This window comes from Rhinoderma darwinii, chromosome 3 (assembly GCF_050947455.1).
Source record: "Rhinoderma darwinii isolate aRhiDar2 chromosome 3, aRhiDar2.hap1, whole genome shotgun sequence".
Lineage (NCBI taxonomy): Eukaryota > Metazoa > Chordata > Amphibia > Anura > Rhinodermatidae > Rhinoderma > Rhinoderma darwinii.
This window is the reverse complement of record NC_134689.1, coordinates 266,175,147-266,200,414: the sequence shown is the minus strand read 5'-3', so window position 1 is coordinate 266,200,414 and position 25,268 is coordinate 266,175,147. Positions and strand designations below refer to the sequence as shown.

The following is a 25,268-nucleotide window of genomic DNA, read 5'->3' as shown; positions in this document are numbered from 1 at the left end:
CAAACAGAGTGTCATAATGATGGCGGCTGCGCGAAAATCATGCAGCCACGCATCATATGCTGCTGACACACGTAGCTTTTATGGACCTTTTGCGCGCGCAAAACGCCGTGTTTTTTGCGTCCGCAAAACGCACATGCTCGTGTGAATCCGGCCTTAGCTTTATTGATTCTAAAAGCAAAATCTCCCTTTGGGGTTAAGGCATACTTGACTTCTTTTAAAAATTCATTTTCAGACTTGAGGTTTTTTTTTTTCAATCCTAATCCTGCTCACAATTATAGGCTATGCCCCCATAATGACAACAAATGTGTCATCTTTAACACCATTAGAGTGAAGCACATAAACAGTACCAGCAAAGTACTGCAGACAAACAGTGCCAGCAGAGCATCCCCATAAACAACAATGCCAGCAACGTTTCTCTCATAATCAGTGATAGCAAAATGTCCCCCAAAAAACAATAGTGGCAGCAGATTGTTCCAATAAACAATTGTTCCAACAGAGTGCCCTCCATAAACAATGTCGATATAGTGCCTCCATAAACAATGCTCCCTGCAGAGTGCCCCACATAAACAGTGCCCCTACTTAAACTGTGCCAGCATAGTGCTTCTCTTCTTACAGCTATATAATAATAAATCACCACCTTGAATCTTCTACGGACCACAGATTGCTCTGGCAACCTCATCACATTTACCCCCACAAGATTATTTCTCAAATAGTATCCCAGCTGTGGTGTTGGAACTCATGGAAGTGATTTGCTATAATATATATGGGAATATATGGTATTGCGAACAACGTCAAAATCTTGTGCACATTTAAAATTCACCAATTCAGATATACCCTCCTCTTTCTCGAAACTAACAATCCTTCAGTCTGTACTGCTGGTAATGCCAGGGTTGCCAACCAGCCGTAAATTTATGGAGTCCATAAAAATAGTGGATTTTTTTCTTGTGTCCATATTGTGTCCGGGATTTTTTGGAAGCTAGAGATGCTTGTGCAGTTTATTATGATTGTAATTATCATCATAATGTGATCATACAAGTTTTGTGAGCTATAAATATAGAGGATTGAACAACAGTCTGCTGAAAATGTGTTCACGGAACTAACTGTTAAAACTGAAGCTGAAACTTTGTTAGAATGTAGCATGAGACAGAGCCTACACTGAAGATACAAAGTAGCGCAATAAAGCTGTATTAGCCGGTATTGCACACCTTACAACTTGTCCCTATAATAAGACTGATTATTCATCCCCTCACTCATCTTCATCATACCGGCATATTCAATGCGCCAGCTTTTCCCTGATGCAATACATAAGAAACAGTATTTCTGCTTAGTCGTGTAATAGTCAAAAATATCTCATCAATAAATAAGTGAAGAAAATTAAGGCCCCATGCACACGAACGTGCTTTTGCGGCCGAAATTCCCCAGAAAATCCACGGGAGAATTGCGGCCCCATTCATTCTTATGGGGCCATGCACACGACCGTGGTTTCCACGGTCTGTGCATGGCCCCGGAGCCTGGACCGCAGAAAGAACGGGCAAGCCTTATTACGGCCGTGTTCTGCGGTCCGGGCTCATTGAAAATAATGTCACTCCATGGCCGACTGACCCGGAAATCACGGCCGTGCACAAGGCTACGGTCGTGTGCATGAGGCCTAAGACAAATAAAAAAAATGTCTTAAGTTTCCTGAAGAATATGCACATTATATACTTTTTACAGATCGGTTCCCTATGCAAAAAAATAGGACTTTGACAAGCAAATCACACTTAAATTGAGAGAAAATATGAAGGCTTCCTAGACATTAATTAAAAGGGTTGGAAAGGGTATAATACGTTTGGTGTATTTCATTGTAGAGTTTCTTGCCCATTTTTACAAGACCAACATTTTCATCTGTCATGCCAAATACCCACAATACCTTTTAATCCGTAATTCTATTCTTTCCTTTGTCATCTCAGCACCATATTATATCATTTATGAAGCTACAAGTCTCAGCAGGCGTGAAGAAAATTACATATTCGCTAATGATTATATAAAAAATTAATAGGAAGTATATGGGTCCATTGCTCTCCACATTTTACTGTGAACTGTAAAATTATGATATTTACCATCCCAATAGTCTGCGCAAGCTCCTGCAGCTTAAAATAGTAAAAAAAATCATGAATGCATCTTTTTTTTTTTTTTAGAACACTGGCCAACAGTCCCATAATTTATGGATGGTTCACAACCCTATCCCTTATGTCTCTCTCACAATCCACCAGTAATTGTGACATAAAATTTTTATTGGTTTAGTCCCTTACATACCATCTAAGGGTAGACAATGGGAAGCTGCTAGCTATTTTTAAGGCCACGATCACACACACAGTTTTGATGCAGTTTTTGTGGCAGTATTTGGTTCAGTTTTTTTAAACCAAACACAGAAGTGGACACAAAAGAAAGGAAATGCATCAGTCTTTTATTTACACAATTCCTTCCATTTGGGTCCACTTCCGGTTTTGGCTCAAAAAAAAAACAAACCAAAAACTGCCACAAAAACGACATCAAAACTGTCTGTTTGATTTTAGCCTAAAGGGAGTCAGATTTTAGCTGCACAAATGGCTATAACTGCCAGCTATAAGGTAATATTTTATCCTGCCACGCTCCACATGCAAATTAGCTTTCCAGGGATCACCAAACAGGGAATTGTCCGGCATCTAGAGCTTCAACCACTCCCATCTGCGATTGATTGACAACTCCACTTCAATCGTCAATCATATGCAGAGGGAGGGGAAGGAAGTGATTGGAGCACAAGATGCCTGACACTTCCCGACTCCGCGGACCCTGAAAATCTAATTTGCATACGGGGCCCGGCAGCATAAAACTTATTTCTAATTTAACATTGTTATATTTCTACTGCTTTACACTATAGCTAACTAGCAGTGTCAGCTGTTTTGAAGGCCATAAACTGATGATGGGCTGCCATTGAGGTGTCAGTGGGCCCCATTATCAACTGGGCACCTGTGCAACTGCATAGGTTGCAAAGAAGTTATGTCTGTCCCTGAATTAAATTAAAGAGAAAATCACATGTTTTTGTCACAGGATATACAGTATTATTAGATATTTATTAACCACTGAGTAAAATAGAAAAGATGATTTTAGGTGTTAATATGTATAATATTCTTTCATTCTCGCGAGTAATATTTTAGTAATTACCATGATACACAACTTGTGAATAGATTTCTGCATTTATCTTTTTGTGGTGTTTGTATATATCACTAAAATTTATTACTGGACATGTTCTTTTAATCTACAAATAGATTACTGTTTTCCGAATGGGATCAGAAGGCCAACAAGATATTGAAATGGCCATCTTAACAGCACTTCTAAAAGGTAAGCAAAATACTCAATTGTTCTTCACTCTTAAATTCAAGGCATCCAGTTCAGCTAGTTAATAGGTTGGTCATTTCTGATTACCCATCGAGAATCGTAAGGGGCAAAGTCACCGCTCCCAACAAGTTTACTGTAATTTACGCCGTAAATTGTTGTACATTATAACAGAAATGTTTGATTTTACTTTCTGACGCATGGATGGCCAGAGATGTGCCTAATTCATTAGACGAAACTTGCTCCAGCGCTATTTAGATTAAGGGGCAGATTTGCTAAGATTCTTTTTTCATATGCCAGTCTTAGTATGAAGCCCACAGGAGAAAGATTTGGCTGATTTATTAAGAAGCGCGTGCCTCAAAGATTTGCGCTATAATTCAGCCAATTTCTGGTGTAAGTTATAGTAAATTTGTCGTGCGCCAGAAAGCGAAATCTATGCCAGCTACAAAAATTGGTCACTAATGTGACAACTTACCCGTAATTGTGAACAATGAAATCATTAGGCCAGTCCCTTATATACAATATAATAAACAGTAGGGAGCTCTATCATATTAAGGTGGTGATGGGCTCACTTTGTAATAGGGACCGTGTGCAACTGCACAGGTTGCACATATGGTATGTCCGCATATTTGTCCATGACAGATTATAGCATGCAAAATAAAATAATTATTTTACCTATTGGGCTACAATTACTTTAGTTAGACAATTTATTTTTGCAAGTAGGATGTTTGTGCCAGGATGCAAGCATATTCATGGAAGGATATTCCATGTAATAGATTTTTTAACCTTCTGCACTTTGCCTTCCAGTTATGGAACTAATATCATGAATTCCTAGAGGGTATTATGATATTACACTATTTGTGTTGTACAATAATCTGCCTGCATCTTTCTTATGATACATTGATAATACTTCAACAACATTCTTTTTTAGGTACAAACGCCTCTGCTCCTGATCAGCTTAGTTTAGCATTAGCATGGAATCGGGTTGACATTGCACGCAGCCAAATTTTTGTATTTGGACACCAATGGCCGGTAAGATCTACTATAGGTTTGGAGAAAGTTTGGGAGTAAAGTATTAATGTTATAGGGTAATCTACTACTATTTTCATCACAAACGTTACTATTTTTGCCAGTTTTTGATAAATACAGCATTAGTTTTAACACCATCAGCTATTATGTGCCACATTGGATGTCAAAAATGCCCATTCTATCATAATGTCCACTATAAAATATGATACATATTTCATTCAGGTTTCAGTATGTCAAGATTGAAGTTGAAGTCCAAAGACAAAATCTAGTCAAAATTATATATTTACTGTAGCTCTAGTTTGTGTAATCTTTTCTTTGGATTGTCTCATGGAGACAACCCATCTCCATATGCCTTATTAAGGTATATATACATCATTGAGAATGGTACCCGCTCAGGACCCCCATCTATGAGCCCAAATGGAGAGGACTCTGTTAGATCAACACCTGCTCTGGTAGACCCATCCCACCCATGCACTGTATGGATGACCATTCATAGAAATGGCTGCCAGGTAATGTTACACATCCCCTGCAGAATTTGCTGTAGGGGAAATGTCTGGCCATGCGTGTATTCAACCTGTGAAAATAGCTGATCGCTGGAGGTAAGTGAGCCTGGCTTCGATTTCAAAACACAACATTTTGAAACCCATGGAAAGGCTAAAATTCCCTGATAGTTTGTTTAGAATATTTATCTAGTGTGTTCACAGATATTATATAAATATATATATATATTTTATTTTTTTTATTTTTTTATTTTTTTTAACATTGGTGCCAGCCTTTAGGAAGCCTTACAGCAGGTGATGGGTCCAATCTGGATAAAGAAAAGCGATCACCAGCTCCACAAACTAAGGCACCCAGAGGGAAGGGCAAAGGTAAAAAGAAAGGAAAAGGCAAAGAGGAACCAGAAGAGGAGACTGATCCCAGGAAGATTGAGCTTCTGAACTGGGTATTGCTTTTTTCTTTGGATATATGTATCATCCCAGAGTTGCAAAGCCCAGTGGGGGATACTGAGCTTTAATGTGGTTGTGTGCATGAGCCCAAAGGCTGGGTTCACACTTATCACTTAAAATGTTGCCAGATGTTTGCAGTCTATTGGAACATATTAATATTTCTACACACATTGGGGCAGATTTACCAATGTAATTGTCCCTAGACTGTGTCATAAAATGCGCCAAGAAGGGGCGCAGTTCTGTTGCATAATGGGGGAGATTTACTAATGTGGCTGCATCTAGACATCATAAAATGGGCCAAAATGTGGTGCATTTCTGGCGCAAAATGTTGCATCAAGTTTCAGACCTATTTGTGAAGCAAATGCGCCAAAAACAATAAATGTTTGTGCCTCACTAGACACTTTTTAAATGTGACTTGCAAAGGAGACTCGACTTAGCAGTTAGAAGTATGTCTAAAAATGTGCCAAAGTGTGCTAATTGGCGCAAAAACATTGTCGTAAACTGAGCTAACCAGGAGAGGGTACAAGGAAGAGAAAAGTGTCTAAAATGTCTAGCAAGATTTGCCAAATTTACCATACAGCATGGACAACTGATAAATTTGGCGCATCTTCTGACTGCCTACTCTACGTTTACCCAGACTAAATCTTAGACAGCATTAGTAAATCTGCCCCATTCTGCTCTAAGTATGATATTGTTTATGGCATTTTGTTTAATAGACTTCAATAGTTTTTTTTAATGTGCCTAAAAAATGCATCCAAAAACGACGGAACCCTTGCACAATGGAGACAAACGGGCTTAAGCATTTCTGATAGACTCCTTAAGTAAGGAATTTATCCAAAACGCGTAAGTCGCTGCAGGTCATATTATTTGTGTGGTCACTTTTCTTGTTAATGGATTTTTCTTTTGGCATTCTACATAAAAGACTATTTATATTAAAAAAATATATAAAAATATAACATAATGAATTAAGAGCTAACTGCCCTAACCCTACTTCCAAAATACATATAAACTTCACATATTATATATTAAAATTAAGCTTAGGCATTTGTGAACCTATTTTACTACACTGCTTATGGGAACAAATACAAAGGGGATAATTTACAGTTTCTTGAAATTCAAGTCTTGGAATGTCATACTCAATAAATTGCAAATATTTCCCTTAATTCAGCATGAAGAGCTGTATTAATAAATTTTTGGGGAAAAATTTTCTAAAATTTATAGTCATATTTATTAAGGCAGTTGCACCATAGCTCATATGGACAGGGTTTGCCTTTATGAGATAACCCCTTTAAAGTACTGCTGCTTCTATTACTACTGTTACTGAAGTACCACTTTTGTTAATGGTCCATCTAATACTGTGATCTTGACAACAATAAATATTTCAGGACGTTATGTCAATTTTACCCCCTTAGCAGTTGTACACCAGTTTGTAATGTGTCATTTTTGCCTTAATAAATATATACTCCAGTGTATTTTATGTGTTTTTGTTTTATTATTTTACTAAATTAAATGCAAAATGTGACATATTTTTTAAAGGTTAACTCCCTAGAGCAAGCTATGATGGATGCCCTGGTTCTAGATCGAGTGGATTTTGTAAAGCTACTCATTGAGAATGGCGTTAACATGCAAAGGTTTCTCACTATTCCTCGCTTAGAAGAACTCTACAATACTGTAAGTACCGCAGACTAGTAATGCTGATACTCTCTTTTGCTGGCATCTTTTAGAGATCTACTATCTAATGGCATGTGCACAAAATGTATTTATTGCAGGAAATACTATTGGTACCAGGCAGTCTGTATTTCACATTAGGCAAACGCATGAATTTTAAGGAACACAGTGCCTAAGCTTTTCTGGTAGATATATTATTATACATGAATGCATTATTTTCTGTTTCAGAGATTGGGTCCCGCAAATACTCTGCATTACCTTGTAAGAGATGTAAAGAAGGTAAAATATATTATATCTAAATGGGAATAATTCAAGAGAATTACCTTTACAAAATACATGCACGTGATATGTATATATTTATAAATTACATCATTATTATTAGAGCTTTGTCTGTTTTTAACTAGTATCTGTGAAGAAGTGGATAGTGGGATAACCCTATCTTTATCGCATACAGGACTGAATATTTGGCATATTAAACCATAACAGGATTTAGGGAAACATCCCCAATTGCAAAAGAAATCTGTAAAAGATGGTTTCTCCATGCTGCCTGTGGCTCATGACTTGTGGGGCATGCATAAACATGCAGAATAGAGGGGCATGTTGGTGTGTATGTATATAATTAAATGTTTATATACATGTGTTTGCATGTTACATATGTTCATTCACCATTGTGTTATTTATACATTGATTTTTTTGTGCATTAATTCTTGTTTTCCATTGTCCATGTACCAATTGCTTTCCATCATCTATCATCCATCTCCATCGCTTCATTGCCATGCAGAGAATGACTAGGGGATTCGGATGGGTTAACATGGAGGTGAATCTCTTTTCGGTATAACTAACATCATTCAATATAACAGTACAGATAGTGGTCAGTGTTCATGAGAAATAGTCTGTAAGAGTTGTATTAAAAGAGGCTGTCTCATCCCCTTTCAGAACGGAGACGTTGCGGCGATCAGTTGATCACCGTGGGTCCAGTTTCCGGCACCTCCAGCAAACAGCTGATTTTGCTGCGGAAAGCCTTGAAAAAGGCATTTCCTTTACAGGAATAATATGTTATCACATGGCGGCTATTAATATCATTGGCTTGGGCTTTCCAGAAAGGGAGCTGCTATTACAGAGCGGTTCTCCGTTTTGGCTCATAGAGGGGGATTTCATCAGGGAACCCCCTTGGTGACGTCCATATGCCCTAATTAGGCATATGGACAGGGATTCTCTTCTTAAAAGAAACCCTTTTATACAATAAACCTTATCTGCATTTGAGAACTCTTCCTGTAGCAAACATTGCAGACAAGGGAGAGACTCACTATTCATTGGGATTGATGACAGGAAGTTCCAAAGAATGTCTTTCCATCATAATCACTACGAAATGCCACATATCTTTAGTTCCGGGAACCTTCAAAACATTTATATACATATTTTTGAATAATCTCAGCAGCTGTTTTTGCAAACTATAAGTTTAAAAAATATATATTTTTAGCAGGAAGACTAAGTGAATACAATACAACTTTCAATGTTCAATTAAAGGATATGTACACCTTTGAGGGCTTTTAAAAAAAAATAAATAATAAATAGATTAGTCAGTGTGATTAGTGCAACTTTGTAAATAGTTTTTATTAAAAATTCCTTTTACTTTTGGAGATACAGCTGTTCTGTATTCTGTATACAGAACAGCTGTATTGTTAGCTTTACACTGAATCCGTCAGTCCAGTGGACCTGACAGGTTCAGTGAGAGTGGGTTCTGCATGTCTCTGACACGCAGGATACACCTGTAATCGATCACATCAAAGTTATGAACTTACATGTAATCGTTTACAGGTGAATCCGCCGACACTGAACCCGTCAGGTCCGCGGGACTGACGGATTCAGTGTAGAGCGAACGATACAGCTATTCTGTATAGAGAATACAGAACATCTGTATCTCCAAAAGTAAAAGGAATTTTTAATAAAAAACTATTTACAAAGTTACACTAATCACACTGACTAATCTATTTTTTTTATTTTTAAAAAGCCCACCAAGGTGTACATAGCCTTTAAGTATTTAGGAAATTTCTTCACCAGCTGTAAAAAATCTCAGGGAGGCACAAACTCCACTGCTAGTTTTATCCAACCCTCTGCACCAATAAGAAAAAAAATACTCATCGGGAAGTCTATAATCCAGCTGTGTTCTTCCTCTCTCTGGAAGCTAGGACTGGAAGTGCTGGTATATCATTGTGTGAACAACATACAAGGAAATAATAAACACAGGGGTTGTAGTAATCTGCATTTCCCTACATAACAGAACACATAATATAGCTTATTTGTGTACTGTTTAACGCCCGATTGAAGAAGATAGTTTTAGATAGATATTTTTGGTACAACAATGTGGTAATAACTTTCCTGAATATTTTTTCAATTAATTTTTTACATTTCTTCTGGACAGGGGAACCTTCCACCAGATTATCATGTCAGTTTGATTGACATTGGCCTTGTGCTGGAGTACCTCATGGGTGGGGCCTATCGATGTCATTACACTAGAAAGTCCTTCAGGACCCTCTACAATAACTTATTTGGACCAAAGAGGGTAATACTGAACTCTATCTTGGAATACCAGATTAGTCATGGAAACTGTATACTTGTAACATCATCAGATTAGTGGAACGTTACTTAATTTTATGGGAAAGGGATTATTGTTCAGTGGTTATAAATAAATAATATGAAACAAAAATTCTAATTATATATACCAATTGAATAAGATATATATATATATATACATATATATATATATATATATATATATATATATATATATATATAATACTGTATTCTCTATTAGTGACACAGCCTTAAGCTCTAGGTCTGATGATGTATAATATGATCAATCGATCATTAAGGCTGATTTATTATAATTTACATGAGCTCAACAAGAGGAATTAATGGAGATTCTCTGTTTGTCTCAACAGCCAAAAGCCCTCAAACTTTTAGGAATGGAGGTAAGTATTTGCATGTTTCTGTAAATTTCTATAGTTAATATGGGAGCAATTATTACAATGGTCATATTGCTTACCACGTATTAAAGCTCTATTTCTTCAGTGTATGTGGGGTAACTACCTAACAATGATTTTTTTTTTTATTATTTAACTATTTATTTGTTTAGCTGTTTGTAGTTTAAAATGAAAATCAGCTCTCCATGCCCACACTTCCACTTGAGCTTGTAGTGAGCTTGTGGAAGCAGAATTGCAGTGTTAAGTTTGCAAATACAATGTCTAAGCTTTTGACATTATCAAAAATGAGGAAAGAGGTATTATTTTGACTGCCATAGATCAGGGCTGGATTTTTCTATAGACACAGTTGTCCTGTGCTTATTTGAGGCCTTTGGGAAAGGGCATCTGCTATACGTAAAATGTACATATGAATATACTGAGCAATGTGTATACATATGTCAATTATGTGTAGGTATATGTTAGGCACTAGGCACTGACAGTGTGTGAAAGTCAGAGAAGGACACCCAGGAAGGGGCAAGGCGAAGGCTTCACGGGGTGCTAGATGTTGTGAGAAGTGCACACATCAATGCCATGCTTTATTTTGCAAAAGCAGACAAATATTTTAAGTGACTTAAAGGGGTCTTCCAAGAATCATAGATTTTTACCTATCCACAGGATAGGTGATAATTTTCTGATCGCTGGGGGCCCCTGCTGGGACACCCCCCAATTGTGATAATGGGGGTCCCAACTCCCTGTTGCTCCTCACTGCTCGACCATAGTGAGGATGACATTGAATGGAGCGGTGGTCGAGCATGTGCACTTCCGCTCCTTTCAAAGTCTATGGGGGTGATGGAAAAGCAGAGTACAGCGCAAAAGTGATAATTTATGATTTTGGGAAAACCCCTTAAAAGGTGTGGCCTACCTAATGGGCGTGGGTTAAGGCTCCTGGGATGTAAATCTAGTACTGCCATGGATATAGTGAGAAATGAATCTTGGAATCAATGCCCATAGCTTTTCTGCAAGAATTGAAAAGCATCCAAGAGGCCAACACTCGATAAATAAAGATTCTGTGAATTATCAAGACCTCACAATAGTATTTTCAGCTATTTAATTACAGTTTGCATACACTTTGATGATAGGGACACTGTTTGTACTATGTGGCTTCTCTGAAATCTTTTTTGAGATTATTCACTCTTTTGTTATCCTGTTGATATTTTAGTTAATAATGGTCTAAAAATGATCTGGTCTTGATCATTATTTCCGTAAAATGCATAGCATGTATAATGTGGTGCATTTTATTGTTTTTTTTAAAAGAAATATGTGTTATTCCAAATATTTGTTAAGCTCAATGTTTATTGGCATTTTACTTTACCTCTTGTTCAGGGACTTGGAACCTTCCTCATTGTTTTACCCTTAGGCTCGTACATCACAGTCAGCATTCCCTGCCTCTCGTCCCTTTACTGGTTCCTGTAGTAAAGACCCTCTCCTACCAATCCCTTCCCAAGTGATCCTACGTCTGTAAGTCCAGCAGTCAAAAGAAGATTTTGCCTTTACTTGAGGTGATCATTTCTGTTTAATATCGCAACTATTTGCCTTGAGTAGCAGTTGAAGCATTGTCATTGCATGTTTCCTATTTATCCTGTTTAAAAGTAACACTACAAAAAAAATAATCGGGGAGATTTATAAATGCATTAACACTAGTTTTCTGGCACTGAAAAAAATGGCATTCAGCATGAACACTAAATTTATGAACCCCGCTGAAACCTGCAAAAATATTCATTAGTATCAGCAAAAAAAGGTGGCATGGAATACACATTTAAGGACGTACAAATGATTTATTAATGTTTTCCACCACTTTTCCATCAGAAAAGTGAAGGTAATGTCTGATACATTCTGGGGCGTGTGGGGAGTATTCACCCAAAATTTATTTTACACTCACATACCACTGATCGGTAAACTTGAGTTAGTTCACTAGCCTTAAATAGTATAGTGGAAAAAAATAGGTGAGTTAGCAGACACTAATCCTTCCACTACAAGGTTGGACACCTTAATTGGTTAATTCTACTAAAAAAAATTGGTCCTTTGTTGCTATATGATATTCAAGTTTTGCTAGTCGAAACAACACCCCTTAAAGTGATAAAACACTATAGTCATCAAAAAATAATAATATGTATCATACTGTATAAACTAAACTCTTCCTATATTGAGAGCCGCAGGGAACACTATAAGGGTATGTTCACACGGCTTATTTTCTGGCGTTTTTCGGGCCGTAAACGGGCAAAAAACGGATGAAAAATCAGAAGCAAACATCTGCCCATTAATTTCAATGGGAAAAACGGCGTTCTGTTCCGACAGGCCATTTTTTTATGCAGCGCGCGTAAAAAGACGCCCGCGAAAAAGAAGTGCATGTCACTTCTTGAGCCATTTTTGAAGCCGTTTTTCATTGACTCTATAGAAAAACAGCTCCAAAAACGTCCGGAAAAAACGCAGAGAAAAACGCGAGTGGCTTAAAAAACGTCTGAAAAGCAGGAGCTGTTTTCCCTTGAAAAGAGCTCCGTATTTTCAGATGTTTTTGAGTTTGTGTGTGCACATACCCTTAAAGGTCACCTGAATTCAAGATAGCCAAATCTGTATACAAAACAGCTATATAGTTCTCTAAGACCTGAATCCGTCAGGTCCGCGGGACTGACGGGTTCAGTCTCCGCGGGTCCTGCGTGTCTCTGTCACACAGGATCCACCTGAAATCTATCAAATCTAAGTTATGAACTTAGATGTGATGGATAATAGGTGGATCCTGCATGTCAGAGACACGCAGGACCGATTTCACTGAACCTGTATATAGGGCAGCTGTATCTGAAAAAGTAAAAATAATTTTTAATAAAAACTCATTTGAAAGTTGCACCAAACACACTAATTGACATTTTTATTTTTTTAAAAAAATCACTTTAAAAGCTTTACATAGCCTTTAAAGAGACTCTGTCACCACATTATAAGTGCCCTATCTCCTACATAAGGAGATGGGCGCTATAATGTAGGTGACAGTAATGCTTTTTATTTAAAAAAACGATCTATTTTCACAACGTTAGGAGCGATTTTGGTTTATGCTAATGAGCTTTCTTAATGCCCAAGTGGGCGTATTTTTACTTTCGACCAAGTGGGCGTTGTACAGAGGAGTGCATGACGCTGACCAATCGGCATCATGCACTCCTCTCCATTCATTTACACTGCACTAGCGATATAGATATATCACTATGTGCAGCCTCATACACAAGCCCTAACATTACTACAGTGTCCTGATAATGAATACACATGAAATCCAGCCTGGACGTCATGTGTACTCAGAATCCTGACACTTCTGACTCTTTTTTGTGATTCCAGCAACGGATACGAAATCTCGCGAGATCTCGGAGCTAAACGAGATTTGGTTTCACTTGCCGGAATCTCACAAAAAAAGATTCAGAAGTGTCAGGATTCTGAGTACACATGACGTCCAGGCTGGATTTCATGTGATTACAGTACGGGACAGTTGTCCAGCAGCGAGGCAGGGACTCCTAGCGTCGTACATAACTATGATGCTAGGAGCCCGGCTCCCTGCACAGTGATCGGTCCGGTACTTGCGGCCGAAATACGTCCGTCAATTACGGACGTAATGACCTCGTGTGAACATACCCTAACTCTGGAGGGAGAAGAGTAGGACTTCTGGTGTCAGAACTCAGGTTTCTTCTCTTAGTAGGTACCTCTAGAGCACCGCACGCCTCCCCTCTGAAACCCAGAACCCCTCTAAAACTGTGGTCTACCTTCTTGAAAAGATTGGGGACGGGACTTTCCACTCTTATCCAAGAGACTTTTCATAAGCTTGTTAATCGAAGAGCCGAAGTGTGTATCATAGAGTGGACTACAAAGGTTAAATTCTTAGGAAGTGTCAGATACACATGGTTTGAGCCACAAGGTTTGTCTTCCAGAGGTAGAAAGGGCCATCACTTTAGCAGTAAACTTGCCTTGCTGAGAGGCAGCATCACAAAGGAAATCATTGGCTAGATTCACATATTTGAAAAAAGGCAATATATTGTGTCTAGGGATACCAGAGTCAATATCTTTTTGGATCTGCAAGATCTCATCTCGAAGACTTTTAGCCACTTCAGAAGAAGCAGTAACTACAGAACATTGAGCAGAGGCTTTCAAAATATCCTCTTTTAAAGGGAATGTATCACCTCCATTTTTTTTACTAATTAAAACCCGATAGGAAATCTCTAATCTGTTTTTATTTTTTAATTGTATATTTTATTATTCTATTTTTTGTACATGATTATGGGGTCAGCCATCAGTAATAGATTCCAAAACGAGGAAAAAATAGGAGTGGGTGGTGTTACAAAATTCAATATAGTAAGCAGTAATCTCTTATGTAATTTCTTAGAAAGAAAAAATATCAAGGGCTATACACAAAAGGCAGAGTTAAGTTACTCTGCAAACTTAAATAGCCAAGCTCCCCGAACAGTATCATGGTCCCAAATAGCAAATAATATAACCTTTATTAAAAATAATTTAAAAAAAGGAGAATATGGCCTAATCTAGGGCCCATTCCTGCTATTGAAACACTACCAGCTTTAAAAACATTGAAATCATTTAAATCATTTAAAGGACGCTAAAAGAAAGAGGGCGGAAGTAGAACTATGACGTCTCTTCCGCCCACAGTGTTGAGGTATACAGGAAACAGGGAGACATGCTCACCCAATCCAGAGACGAACGGAGGGGTGGGGATCAGGCTGAACGCGGCAAATACTCCAGAGGCTAAGAAGCCCTGGAGGTAAGCAAACATCCTGTCCCTTTATGGCTCAGCAAGATGAGCATAAGAAAAAGCTGCAGAGCAAACTGCAGAACAGCCAACATTAGGGGTGCACATCACCCATTCCATCTTTCCTCAGTCCAATAGGACAGAAGAAAACACAACTGGGCAGGGGGCTCTAATAACCTCTATTAACCTTTATAGTCTAAGGGGGCACTTAAGTAGTCTTAATTTAATAAAATTCCATCTGCCCTACCAGTTCACAAGAGCAGAAATATACAATTGTTGTGCTGCTGGGTAGGATGTAAGAGAACCTGGTCTTACACATCACCCACAGTAGTCACAGCACAGCTACACTTCCCTTTAAAGTGGTTGTCCCACCATTAAATATCATATTAATTGCATAGATCATAAAAAAAGACGATATTTTCGTTTTATATACTGTTAAAAAAAATGAACTAGTGCAAAGTTATGACATATACTTACATAATATTGCCACCTGATGTTTAAAGTGTATAGCAATGTGCACATCCACCTAATGAGCTGAGTGATAATGGACACCCATGCTCAGTCACTCTCCCCACAGCCAGTTATCTGCATAGTGATCCTCTGTTCACTGCGGAACAGCCAATAGAAATAGCTTTCTGCCCTGCTTGTCAAGGAAGGAGCAGAGCCTCTGCAATACCATGTCAGTATAGTTGGGACTCCTCATTCTCGGCTTGTTAGGACTGTAAAATTCTGCATCCTGACAGCAGATATGAACAATGCCCATGCCCACTCAGTCTTTATTGTTTTAGCTCATTATATTTTATTGGTTTCTAAGGGAGTGCCTACCGTGGATTTTACACAGTATATATCTTCACTAGTTTGGATCTCACATTACCTATCTTCAGGGAAAGTAAGAGGGAAACGAGACTGATTCTGTTTAGAGCCCACCCCCAGCAACACAGATTAGCAGCAGCACCAAAGGGGACACAGGGAAGCAAAAAAAATATGAGAAACCATATTTTTATTTGAAAAAACACTGCAAATTACATTAAAGGGGTTCACCAGGGACACTAAATTTTTGGGGCGGGCAGCACACGAGCACTAAGGAGTTTCATAAACGTGAAGAAAATGGGGCAGGCATTAGGGCATAAGCAAAGAATTGAACGGGGCGGGCATTGAGGAGGCTGTGGACCAATAGGATGCCTCAAACCCAGGACTTCTGACGTATACCCGGGTTTGAGATATCCTATTGGTCCACAGCCTCCTCAATTCCCGCCCCGTTCATTCTTTGCTTATGCTTCAATGCCAGCACCATTTTCTTTACGTTCATGTTATTCCTCAGTGCCCACGAGTTGCCCGCACTGATGGTATCTACAGTGATGATGGGGAATACATATATTCAGGGATGATGGGGGTTATAAAATACAAGATGATGGGGTTTACATATGTTATCTACAGTGATGATGGGGATTACATATATAGAGGGATGATGGAAATGACTTTAGCTAGCTGAGGTGCTGTCACGTGATTCAGTGACCGTACGCATATAAAGCTGATGGGCGGGATGATACACTAAAGGCGACAGGAGAACTAGTGGGAAGGGAGAAGGGGGAAATACAGGGGGAGGAATAATTACTCAAGAACAGCCCTGTGTCGTTATGTTACTCAGTGAGGTATCGACAGAGGCAGCATTTCTGCACTTTGGTATGAAAATAATTCATGGGATAACCCCTTTAACAACATATTGATAACTTCAGGATGACGAGCCGCCATCTAAAGGGAAGAAGAAAAAAAAGAAGAAAAAGGAGGAAGAAATTGACATTGATATTGATGATCCAGAGGTTAGCCGATTCCAATACCCCTTTCATGAACTAATGGTATGGGCTGTACTCATGAAAAGGCAAAAGATGGCTCTCTTTCTGTGGCAGCGTGGAGAAGAAACCATGGCCAAAGCACTAGTAGCATGCAAACTATACAAGTCAATGGCTCATGAGTCCTCTGAAAGTGAACTTGTAGATGACATTTCCCAAGACCTGGACAACAACTCAAAGTTAGTTACTCATATAAGTATGGTCTTCTTTTATTTATGTTTCATGAGCTTTTATTTTAGGTTTTTGCAGCAACATGCTATACTGCGCTGTAACAATTTGAGGAATACAGCTGTCATAATTGGCCATTGGGATAAACATTAATTGCTGCCCACACATTGTATGTATACATAGAATTATAGATCAGCCAAGACCATAATAGTAAACACAATATTATTCAGATACAATACATCCATGGTTTGTATGGACAGTAAAATCACGTGGATTATTTATGTATTGGATATAGTGCAAATATGTTTAATAAAAAATATATACCCCCTTTATTTGGTTTTTCAACAATGTAATTTTTACCATGGTGAGACTATTTCAGGATTTCAGTGTTATTTTGAACTACTTTCCTCTTCATTAGGGATTTTGGTCAATTGGCTGTGGAACTTTTGGATCAGTCCTACAAACATGATGAGCAGGTTGCTATGAAACTTTTGACTTATGAACTAAAGAATTGGAGCAATTCCACTTGTCTGAAACTAGCTGTGGCTGCCAAACACCGAGACTTCATAGCACACACATGCAGCCAGATGCTATTGACAGATATGTGGATGGGTCGACTGCGCATGAGGAAAAATCCAGGTCTTAAGGTACTGTGTGGATTATGTACAATCATTAATAAGACCCTTTTGTATTTTATTTCTCGCTGCTTATTTAGCACCAACATATTCTGAAGTGCTGTACAGAATTTGTCAGATCAGTCCATGTCCCTAATGTGGCTCATAATCTAATTTCCAAGACACACGTACACTAGGAGATATTTCATAGAATGCCAATTAACGCATCAGTTTATTTTTTTTATATGGGTGTTGGAGGAAACTCCATTACCAAAATGATGATTTTCTAAAAGTACATTCTCTAGTTTCAAATGGACTTTATTGGTTTGAAAGCATGTAACAAAAGTAGGAGAGCAAAAGCAAAATGCAATGACCCTACGCAGGGGGCAATGGTTTAGAGTTACAGTAGAGGGGAAGACATTGAATATACATACCAAAATCACATAAATCATGGTAGAACAAGGGGAAAGATAAAAAAAACAACTATATACATTATAGACATTCACATAGTAGTATTTTAAGTCACACATGTAAGAGATAAATACGACCAGTTACAGGGATAATACAAAGGGTACCAGCTTAAAGTGTAGCTAAACGTTTGACAAACTTCTGACATGTCATAGTGACATGTCAGGAGTTTGTATTGGTGGGGGTCTGAGCACGGAAACCCCCACCAATCGCTAGAATGAAGCAGCTGAAGCGTTCGTGTGAGCGCTCAGCTGCTTTGTTTCTGTTCGGCTTTTTCCGGAAAGCCAATGTATCGGAGTACGGGCTGATAAACTTTCTATTGAGTCCGTACACAGATACATTTATTTCCGGAAAAAACCGAACAGACACGAAGCAACTGAGCGCTAACACGAACGCTTCAGCTGCTTCGTTCTAGAGATTGGTGGCGGTCTCCGTGCTCGGACCCCCACCAATACAAACTTCTGACATGTCACTATGACATGTCAGAAGTTTGTAGAACATTTAGCTACACTTTAAGTAAAATCAGAAGCACTGCAAAGTATGAATCCGAATAAATATAAGCATACATCCATCCGGCTCCAACATGGGCGTAACCAGTAGGTCCTTAAAGTGACAAATAATACGACTGATGAAAACAATGGGAGGAGAGTAACCCATACTTCCACACCCCATCATAGTGTTCTATCCTATCAGTACGGACAGCTTCAATTTTCTCCTATATGGCTATTTTATCCAAACTCTATTTTTGACTTCGGTAATGGAAAGTCTATCTGTCTTCCATCTAGAAGCAATATGAAGACGGGAAGTCAATAATATATATTGAGCTAGTTTGAAGGGGGAATATTGCAGACCAATTGGCCTGTCTCCCAGTAAACAAGCTGAAGGTCTCTTATGAAAAGAAAGGACCAATACATCAGATATAAGTTGACAAATGGAGTCCCAAAATGTACTTACAGTGGGACAGCTCCACCACGTATGATACATAGAGCCTATGGAATCGCAGTTCCTAAAGTGGTGAGGTCTCTGGGTAAATAGAATGGAGCCGTTCAGGCACTAAATAGGTACTGTGAAGAATCTTCATAGATGTCTCTGACAGGTTAACTGACCAACTTCCTTTATGTAAGAATTCACAAGTGTCTCCACTGTTCTAGAGATGGTTGGCACTGGATATCCTCCTCCCAGCTCAGCATGTATGGCAGCTTTTGCCCTTCTGGTGGAGCATTTAACAAAGACTACATGTAGGATATAAGGGCCACACGTTCCATAGAGTATAAAACATAACGTTCTAAAACAGTATTTGAAATTGACGTCTCACCACCCAGCACGGAATGCCAAAATCAAAGGATCTGTACCAGTTGGAACTCCTCGCTCAAAGGTGGTTTAAACTGTGTCTTAAATTGGGCATGGGAAATAAGCTTACCATCAAGTAAAAAGTTTGCCAGTTTAATAACATTGCAAGAACACCACCAAGAAAATGGTGCAACCTGGAGTCCTGGAGGGAATGCAGGGTTCTGTAACAGGGGAGTGTGCGGGGATAATATAGACGGCAAATGGTGCTTGAATCTCACAGCCCTCCACAATAAAAGTACATTCTCTAGTAAAGCGTAACATAAGAAAATCTTTATATTTATACTAAATAAAAAATAGTGGGCCTCTTTTTTGGCAGTTTCTGTAACAATAGTTTAAAATGAAACAGTACATATATGACAGTGTATTCCTATTGTATATAGGAACATTCCATTCCCCAGAAGAACCAAAAGGACACAGACGAGATTTTCCCTATTCTATTTCATTTTGATCTTGAAATTGCTTACATTTATTGCTTTCAGTTTGCATGTTATTGCTAGAATTACTTTTTCTTTGATTTCAGGTAATATTAGGGATTCTATTTCCACCGACCATTTTGTTTCTGGAATTTCGGTCCCACGATGACCTTTCATTTCATACCTCAAAAGAATATGAAGAAGGAAAAGAGAAAGAAGAGGATAACATTGTAAGAAACTAGTCAGACTCTCGTATGTGAATAGTGGAAAACATGTTGTGTGTAATTTTACCTGTATAAATTAATTTACAGTAGAAAAAGATATGTCTGCTGTGTTTCTGACCTTATGCATATGTTGAGGCTAATAGATTTTACATCGATACTTTCTAATATATGCCTTGCTTGTTTTTCTCTATGAAGATATTGTGCTTGCTCTGGGATGGCCTTGGTAGGGTTAACATACTGTGGATGAATATCCTGTCACATTACCCTCACTCATAAGTAGACTTTGAGAGGACGACAAATACTCTAAGTACCAATCGGGCCATTTTTCACAGCATCTGAGTTGCACCGAATATTTCCCACAGACCCATTCACTTTAGCGGGTGAATCGATTCAGTGAAAACAAACCCGATTCTCAGATCCGTGGAAAGATAGGACATGTCCTATCTTTCCACGGATCACTGACGGGACCCGGCCAATGCACGCTGTCGTGTGCATGAGGCATAACAGAAGATCCATACACAAAAGATACATTTTTTCATGCCACCATTGGAACACCAGAGCAAGCACAATAGGAAATCAGAAAGAGAGAAAAATGAAACAAGGTGTATATAATAATAATAATAATAATAATAATAATAATAATAATAATAATAATAATAATAATAATAATAATAATAATAAATTATTATTATTATTATTATCATTATTACTATTATTTGTCTTTATTATTTAAAATATATTCAGCTGTGTCACGATCCGTAGGTATGTGGATTCACTAGGCCACACCGCCATAGCGGAGTAGCGACTGGCCAAACGACAGTCTACAAAAGTCTATGCAAAGTCCTAGCACAAGAGTACCTGTAATAGTCCAGACAGTAGCAGAGGCTTTGGCACAGATTGAACTTGCAGATAGATGACGCTAAACGTGGCGGACTATACCAGGCGTGAAAGATGACACCAGACACGGTGTATGACAGCAGGCGTAACACGACTCCAACACTGGAACCGGCTCAGGAACAAACACAGCACGGGATACAGTTAGCAGGGTACGGGAACACTGGGAACAGGATACGACTAAGGGACCATTTGCAAAGACTAACATGGGAATACGCAACAATGCTCAGGCAAGGAGTGAAAGGGCAGAGCCCTTTTTATAGTCCAGGGTGATCTGGGGATGATTTTGTAATTATATTCATGTGCGCGTGCGGGGCTTTAAGGCAGGGAACGAGCGCGCGCACCCTAGAGACCAGTGCAGAGCCGGGCGGATGCAACTGCTGGCGTCTCCTTGGAGGGAGACGCTGGCCCGGACATACAGGTCAGAGGTCGCGGCCGGCCCGGGGGTACGTGAGAGCGACAGTCCGCAGCCGCGGACGTTACAAGCTCTATCTATATCTACCATAATTGTGTATATGCTATATTGACTGCAATTGTTTTAAACATCACAGGTTTGAATAATCTATCATTTCATTGTGTATGTGTTTGTTTGCTATTTTTTTTATCATCTTTGCATTTTTAACAAATATATTTGTGTAATAAAATGTTAATTTCTCCCTTATTAGGATGGGAATGCTGATGCTAATTCTCGGAAAGGAGATGAAGAGAATGGACATAGAAAACAAAGGAGTATTCCTATTGGCACAAAGATTTATGAATTCTACAATGCTCCGATTGTTAAATTCTGGTTTTATACAGTAAGTAAAATGACCTCCCATGTTTATATCATCTAGAATAATAGCAGGTAATGTGGAACTTAGTGTTTCTCTGTTTGATCTGCTGACCGCAAATTTTCACATTAGTATAACTGAAAGTATACATACATAGGACATATGCTGATTAGATACAAACGGCTGTTTATTAAATGAAAATGGGGGGAGTATTGCAAAGGAGCTGGAGAAGTTTTCTATAGCAACCAATCTGGTGGCTTTTTTACCATTTTCTAGAGGCCCTCTGAAAAATGAGAGCTGGAATCTACTTGGGCACTATTGTTAGTGCGCTAGTGTTAAAAAGTCTCCCTCATACATTTTTGCGAATAGGATGCCTTTGAAACAATCAAACACAAATCCTGCATTTCAAAATACCGGTCACTGTGTCCTCCCAGGTTCCTTGATTTATATGTTATTAAGCAGAAAATTAAGGCTACATTTACACGCCAGGGAAAAACAGCCATGTGATGGTCGTTTAGAACTGTGTAGTTGTATGGCTGTATTCACACGGCCGTTTTTAGAACTATGTAGTTGTATGGCTGTATTCACGCGGGCGTTTTTCTAACAGCCTGTAAATACTGCCCGTAAAAAAATAAGACATGTCCTATTTTTGGCAATTTTCACCGCCAGACAGCCCCAATAGAACTTAATGGATCTGTTTTTAAAGGCCGTTTTTCAGGAATCAATTCATGTGACGGCCGTTAAAAACTGATCATGGCCCTCACAAGAGGATTTCCCAGGCACAGCCCTACTTTTTGCGCTGAGCCCGGGGTAGCCTTTGACGTATATGGACAGTGACGTCAGGGCTTTCAACTATGGAGTCCCCGGTCAGGGCATCGCAAGCTCTCTGGCTTGAGGCTCCTCTCTTGCGAAAGCCATTGACGTCACTGTCCATATATGGACAGTGATGTTAGGGGCTTTGAGATGCTGGAATTCCCGTCCAGAGCGTTGGCAACGCTCAGGCCAGCGATTTCCGCTCCAAGAGCCCCTCACGTCACTGTTTATATATGGACAGTGACGTCAGAGGCTCCTCAAGGCGCAGAATCACCAGCCAGAGCGTTGGCAATCCTCTGGCCAGGGATCAGTTTTTTTAATGGCCTTGAAAAACGGATGGCAACTAGATGACAAATGGTCCGTATATATGGGGAGAATTCCCCACCATATACATCGAACATAGAGCCCAAATGTGAACCAAGCCTTACTGATTTTAGCCTGTTCAGATTAGGACTGTTAATTATTTTGTAATAAACATAACCTATACGTGTGTTTGAAATACACGTGTGTTAGAACATACATCACGCTTGCCGTAAAGGGTTCATTAATACATTGTATGCTTGGGTTAGCAATATTGAAGGAATTTTTCAACTGTCTGTGAAAATTTCTTAGGTCAGATCAGGGTTCACTTCAGAGTTGACCTCTGTGTTAAACCCTTTGACCTTTTCAGTAATGCTTTGAAAATCATCTTAAAGAGGGATTACACATTTAAAAGACCAAGGACAAAAGAAATAACTTTATGTTTTTCTGAGCACCTTTTTGTACTTAGAACCACGATACTACAAAAGAGAACAAAAAGACTTTATATATTCTTAAATGGACATTGTATTTTAAAAGTCCACATCAAATGTGGTGATTAATTTAGGAAGGCTATCAAATCTATTCAACAAACCAATATATGAGCTCTTATATTTACCCCGAAGACCGTTAATTAAATGTGTGGGATAATAAATATATTTTTTCTTCACAGATTTGCTACTTAGCATATTTATTGTTATTTAATTATATTATTTTGGTGAAGATGGAGCGATGGCCTACATTTCAGGAGTGGATTGTCATTTCATATATCATAACACTCGGACTTGAGAAAGTGAGAGAGGTGAGAATTTTTTTTACTTCACTATACAAATCTACAACTATTTACCTATAGGAAAGACATATATTTTTATATTATTATTATTATTATTATTATTATTATTATAACAAAAATTATTATTTATTTTATTATACTGTTAATTATAGATATAAATATATATACTAAATTATTATTATTATTGTTATTATTATTATTATTTTTTTACAACACACGGTGGTGATACTATCAATATCAGTGTACTAGTGAGAGTATTAAACCAGGAAGATCCATCTGCGCTTTGGTCTATTATGTATTGTTGGATCCATGCAAAGTGCTAGTGCCTTGAGCCTCATGCACACGACTGTATTATGGACCGTGTTGTGCGGAAACGTAATACAGTATTCTAAGTCTGTAATGCGCCCATACTGTACCTTCAGAATATGTAGAAAAATAATAATTGTGTACTGCTCTATCACACTGTATTATGGTGATTTTCTGCCATAGAAGCAATGTTTCTAGGGGAGAAACACCATAAAAAAAATACTGGGGCACACGGAGTGCCTACAGGTCTGTGATGTGGACCCATAATTGCCGCTGTGTGTGCCACTGTACAGAGTCCATGTATATGTCTTTCAAATTCTCACATCTCTTTTAATTAAATATTCTAAAACAGATAATACTTTGATCACTTGGTTTTGTCAATATTGTTTAAAGGGGTTTTCGAGGTACACTGATGAATCCCACTTGAATGGGACTGAGCTGCAGTACTAGGCACAGTCGCCCATTCAGACAAGCCCCTTAATTCTGCTGATCCAACCGGACCCCCACTTTTCAAACCTTGATGGCCTATCCTATCAATAGGCCACTAATGTTTAAGTCCTAGAAAACAGCTTTAACGCAACAATATAGCGAGTACAAACAGAATTACAAATGATCATAACAAAATTCATATTGAACTGTAAATTCTGTTTCCACAACAGTCATATATTTTGTTTTAGAATATTTTTGTTAACCCACATTTCTTTTGCAGATTCTTATGTCTGAACCAGGAAAGCTGAGCCAAAAAGTAAAAGTCTGGTTACAAGAATATTGGAATATCACTGATCTTGTGGCCATTTCAGTGTTTATAATTGGAGCGATTCTTAGACTACAAAATCAACCATACATGGGTTATGGAAGAGTCATATACTGTGTGGATATTATCTTTTGGTATATTAGAGTCTTAGATATTTTTGGAGTAAACAAATACCTCGGACCTTATGTAATGATGATTGGAAAAATGGTAAGTAATTTAAAAAGTAATTAAAATAATTAAAAAAAATTAATGTGCTTTGTACCTATGTGAAATAATGTTTCCATTCACTGACAGCAAGCCATGGAGTGGAAAGATGAGAATTTGAAACATAAAGTACATTAGAAAGCTACAGAATGTTCTTTCATACAATAAATAAGCTTAATTTACATTAAAGGGGAGTTTAGCTCAGTTCCCTTTTAGATCTTATTTTTATGGACATAATGCAAATGGTCCTTAGTTTTATGGATAGATCAAAGCAAAAAATAAAGCAGCATTTTATAAGAATATCGTTTTTTAGTTAATTTATTTTTTCCAATTTTATAGATGATTGACATGCTGTATTTTGTGATCATAATGCTGGTTGTGTTGATGAGCTTTGGCGTGGCAAGACAGGCAATTTTGCACCCCGATGAGGAGCCATCATGGAGGCTAGCCCGCAACATCTTTTATATGCCTTACTGGATGATCTACGGAGAGGTGTTTGCAGACCAGATTGACCGTAAGACTAGAGTTCATAGTAAGACTCTGCTTGCTGTTTCCCAGGCAGATGATCAATCCAAATTAACAGATTATCTGCCTTAG

General features: G+C 38.4%; 2 protein-coding genes across 2 annotated transcripts; both read left to right on the top strand.

The window, feature by feature from the left end:
- The first annotated feature begins 3,302 nt into the window (after window positions 1–3,302).
- On the top strand, window positions 3,303–16,569 carry LOC142750439 (transient receptor potential cation channel subfamily M member 1-like). The gene is made up of 9 exons (XM_075859439.1): window positions 3,303–3,360; window positions 4,286–4,386; window positions 5,156–5,326; window positions 6,867–7,001; window positions 7,227–7,277; window positions 9,421–9,561; window positions 9,941–9,970; window positions 11,345–11,520; window positions 16,490–16,569. Exons 1-8 carry the CDS (start codon window positions 3,303–3,305, stop codon window positions 11,432–11,434), a joined length of 777 nt encoding a protein of 258 aa, XP_075715554.1. The 3' UTR covers window positions 11,435–11,520; window positions 16,490–16,569.
- Window positions 16,391–25,268, top strand: LOC142750438 (transient receptor potential cation channel subfamily M member 1-like). The gene is made up of 8 exons (XM_075859438.1): window positions 16,391–16,405; window positions 16,490–16,782; window positions 17,190–17,418; window positions 19,724–19,846; window positions 21,400–21,531; window positions 23,288–23,416; window positions 24,423–24,674; window positions 25,011–25,268. The coding sequence occupies exons 1-8, from the start codon at window positions 16,391–16,393 to the stop codon at window positions 25,266–25,268; spliced, it is 1,431 nt and encodes a 476-aa protein (XP_075715553.1).

What these genes read in the sequence shown, in the direction of transcription:
- LOC142750439 (XM_075859439.1), top strand. Translation starts at nt 3,303, where the DNA reads ATGGGATCAGAAGGCCAACAAGATATTGAAATGGCCATCTTAACAGCA. An exon ending in TAGAAGAACTCTACAATACT is followed by an intron (nt 7,002 to 7,226) that starts GTAAGTACCGCA and finishes TTTCTGTTTCAG; the next exon opens with AGATTGGGTCCCGCAAATAC. An exon ending in ACTTATTTGGACCAAAGAGG is followed by an intron (nt 9,562 to 9,940) that starts GTAATACTGAAC and finishes TTGTCTCAACAG; the next exon opens with CCAAAAGCCCTCAAACTTTT.
- LOC142750438 (XM_075859438.1), top strand. An exon ending in GACCTGGACAACAACTCAAA is followed by an intron (nt 16,783 to 17,189) that starts GTTAGTTACTCA and finishes CCTCTTCATTAG; the next exon opens with GGATTTTGGTCAATTGGCTG. An exon ending in TTAAATTCTGGTTTTATACA is followed by an intron (nt 21,532 to 23,287) that starts GTAAGTAAAATG and finishes TTTTCTTCACAG; the next exon opens with ATTTGCTACTTAGCATATTT.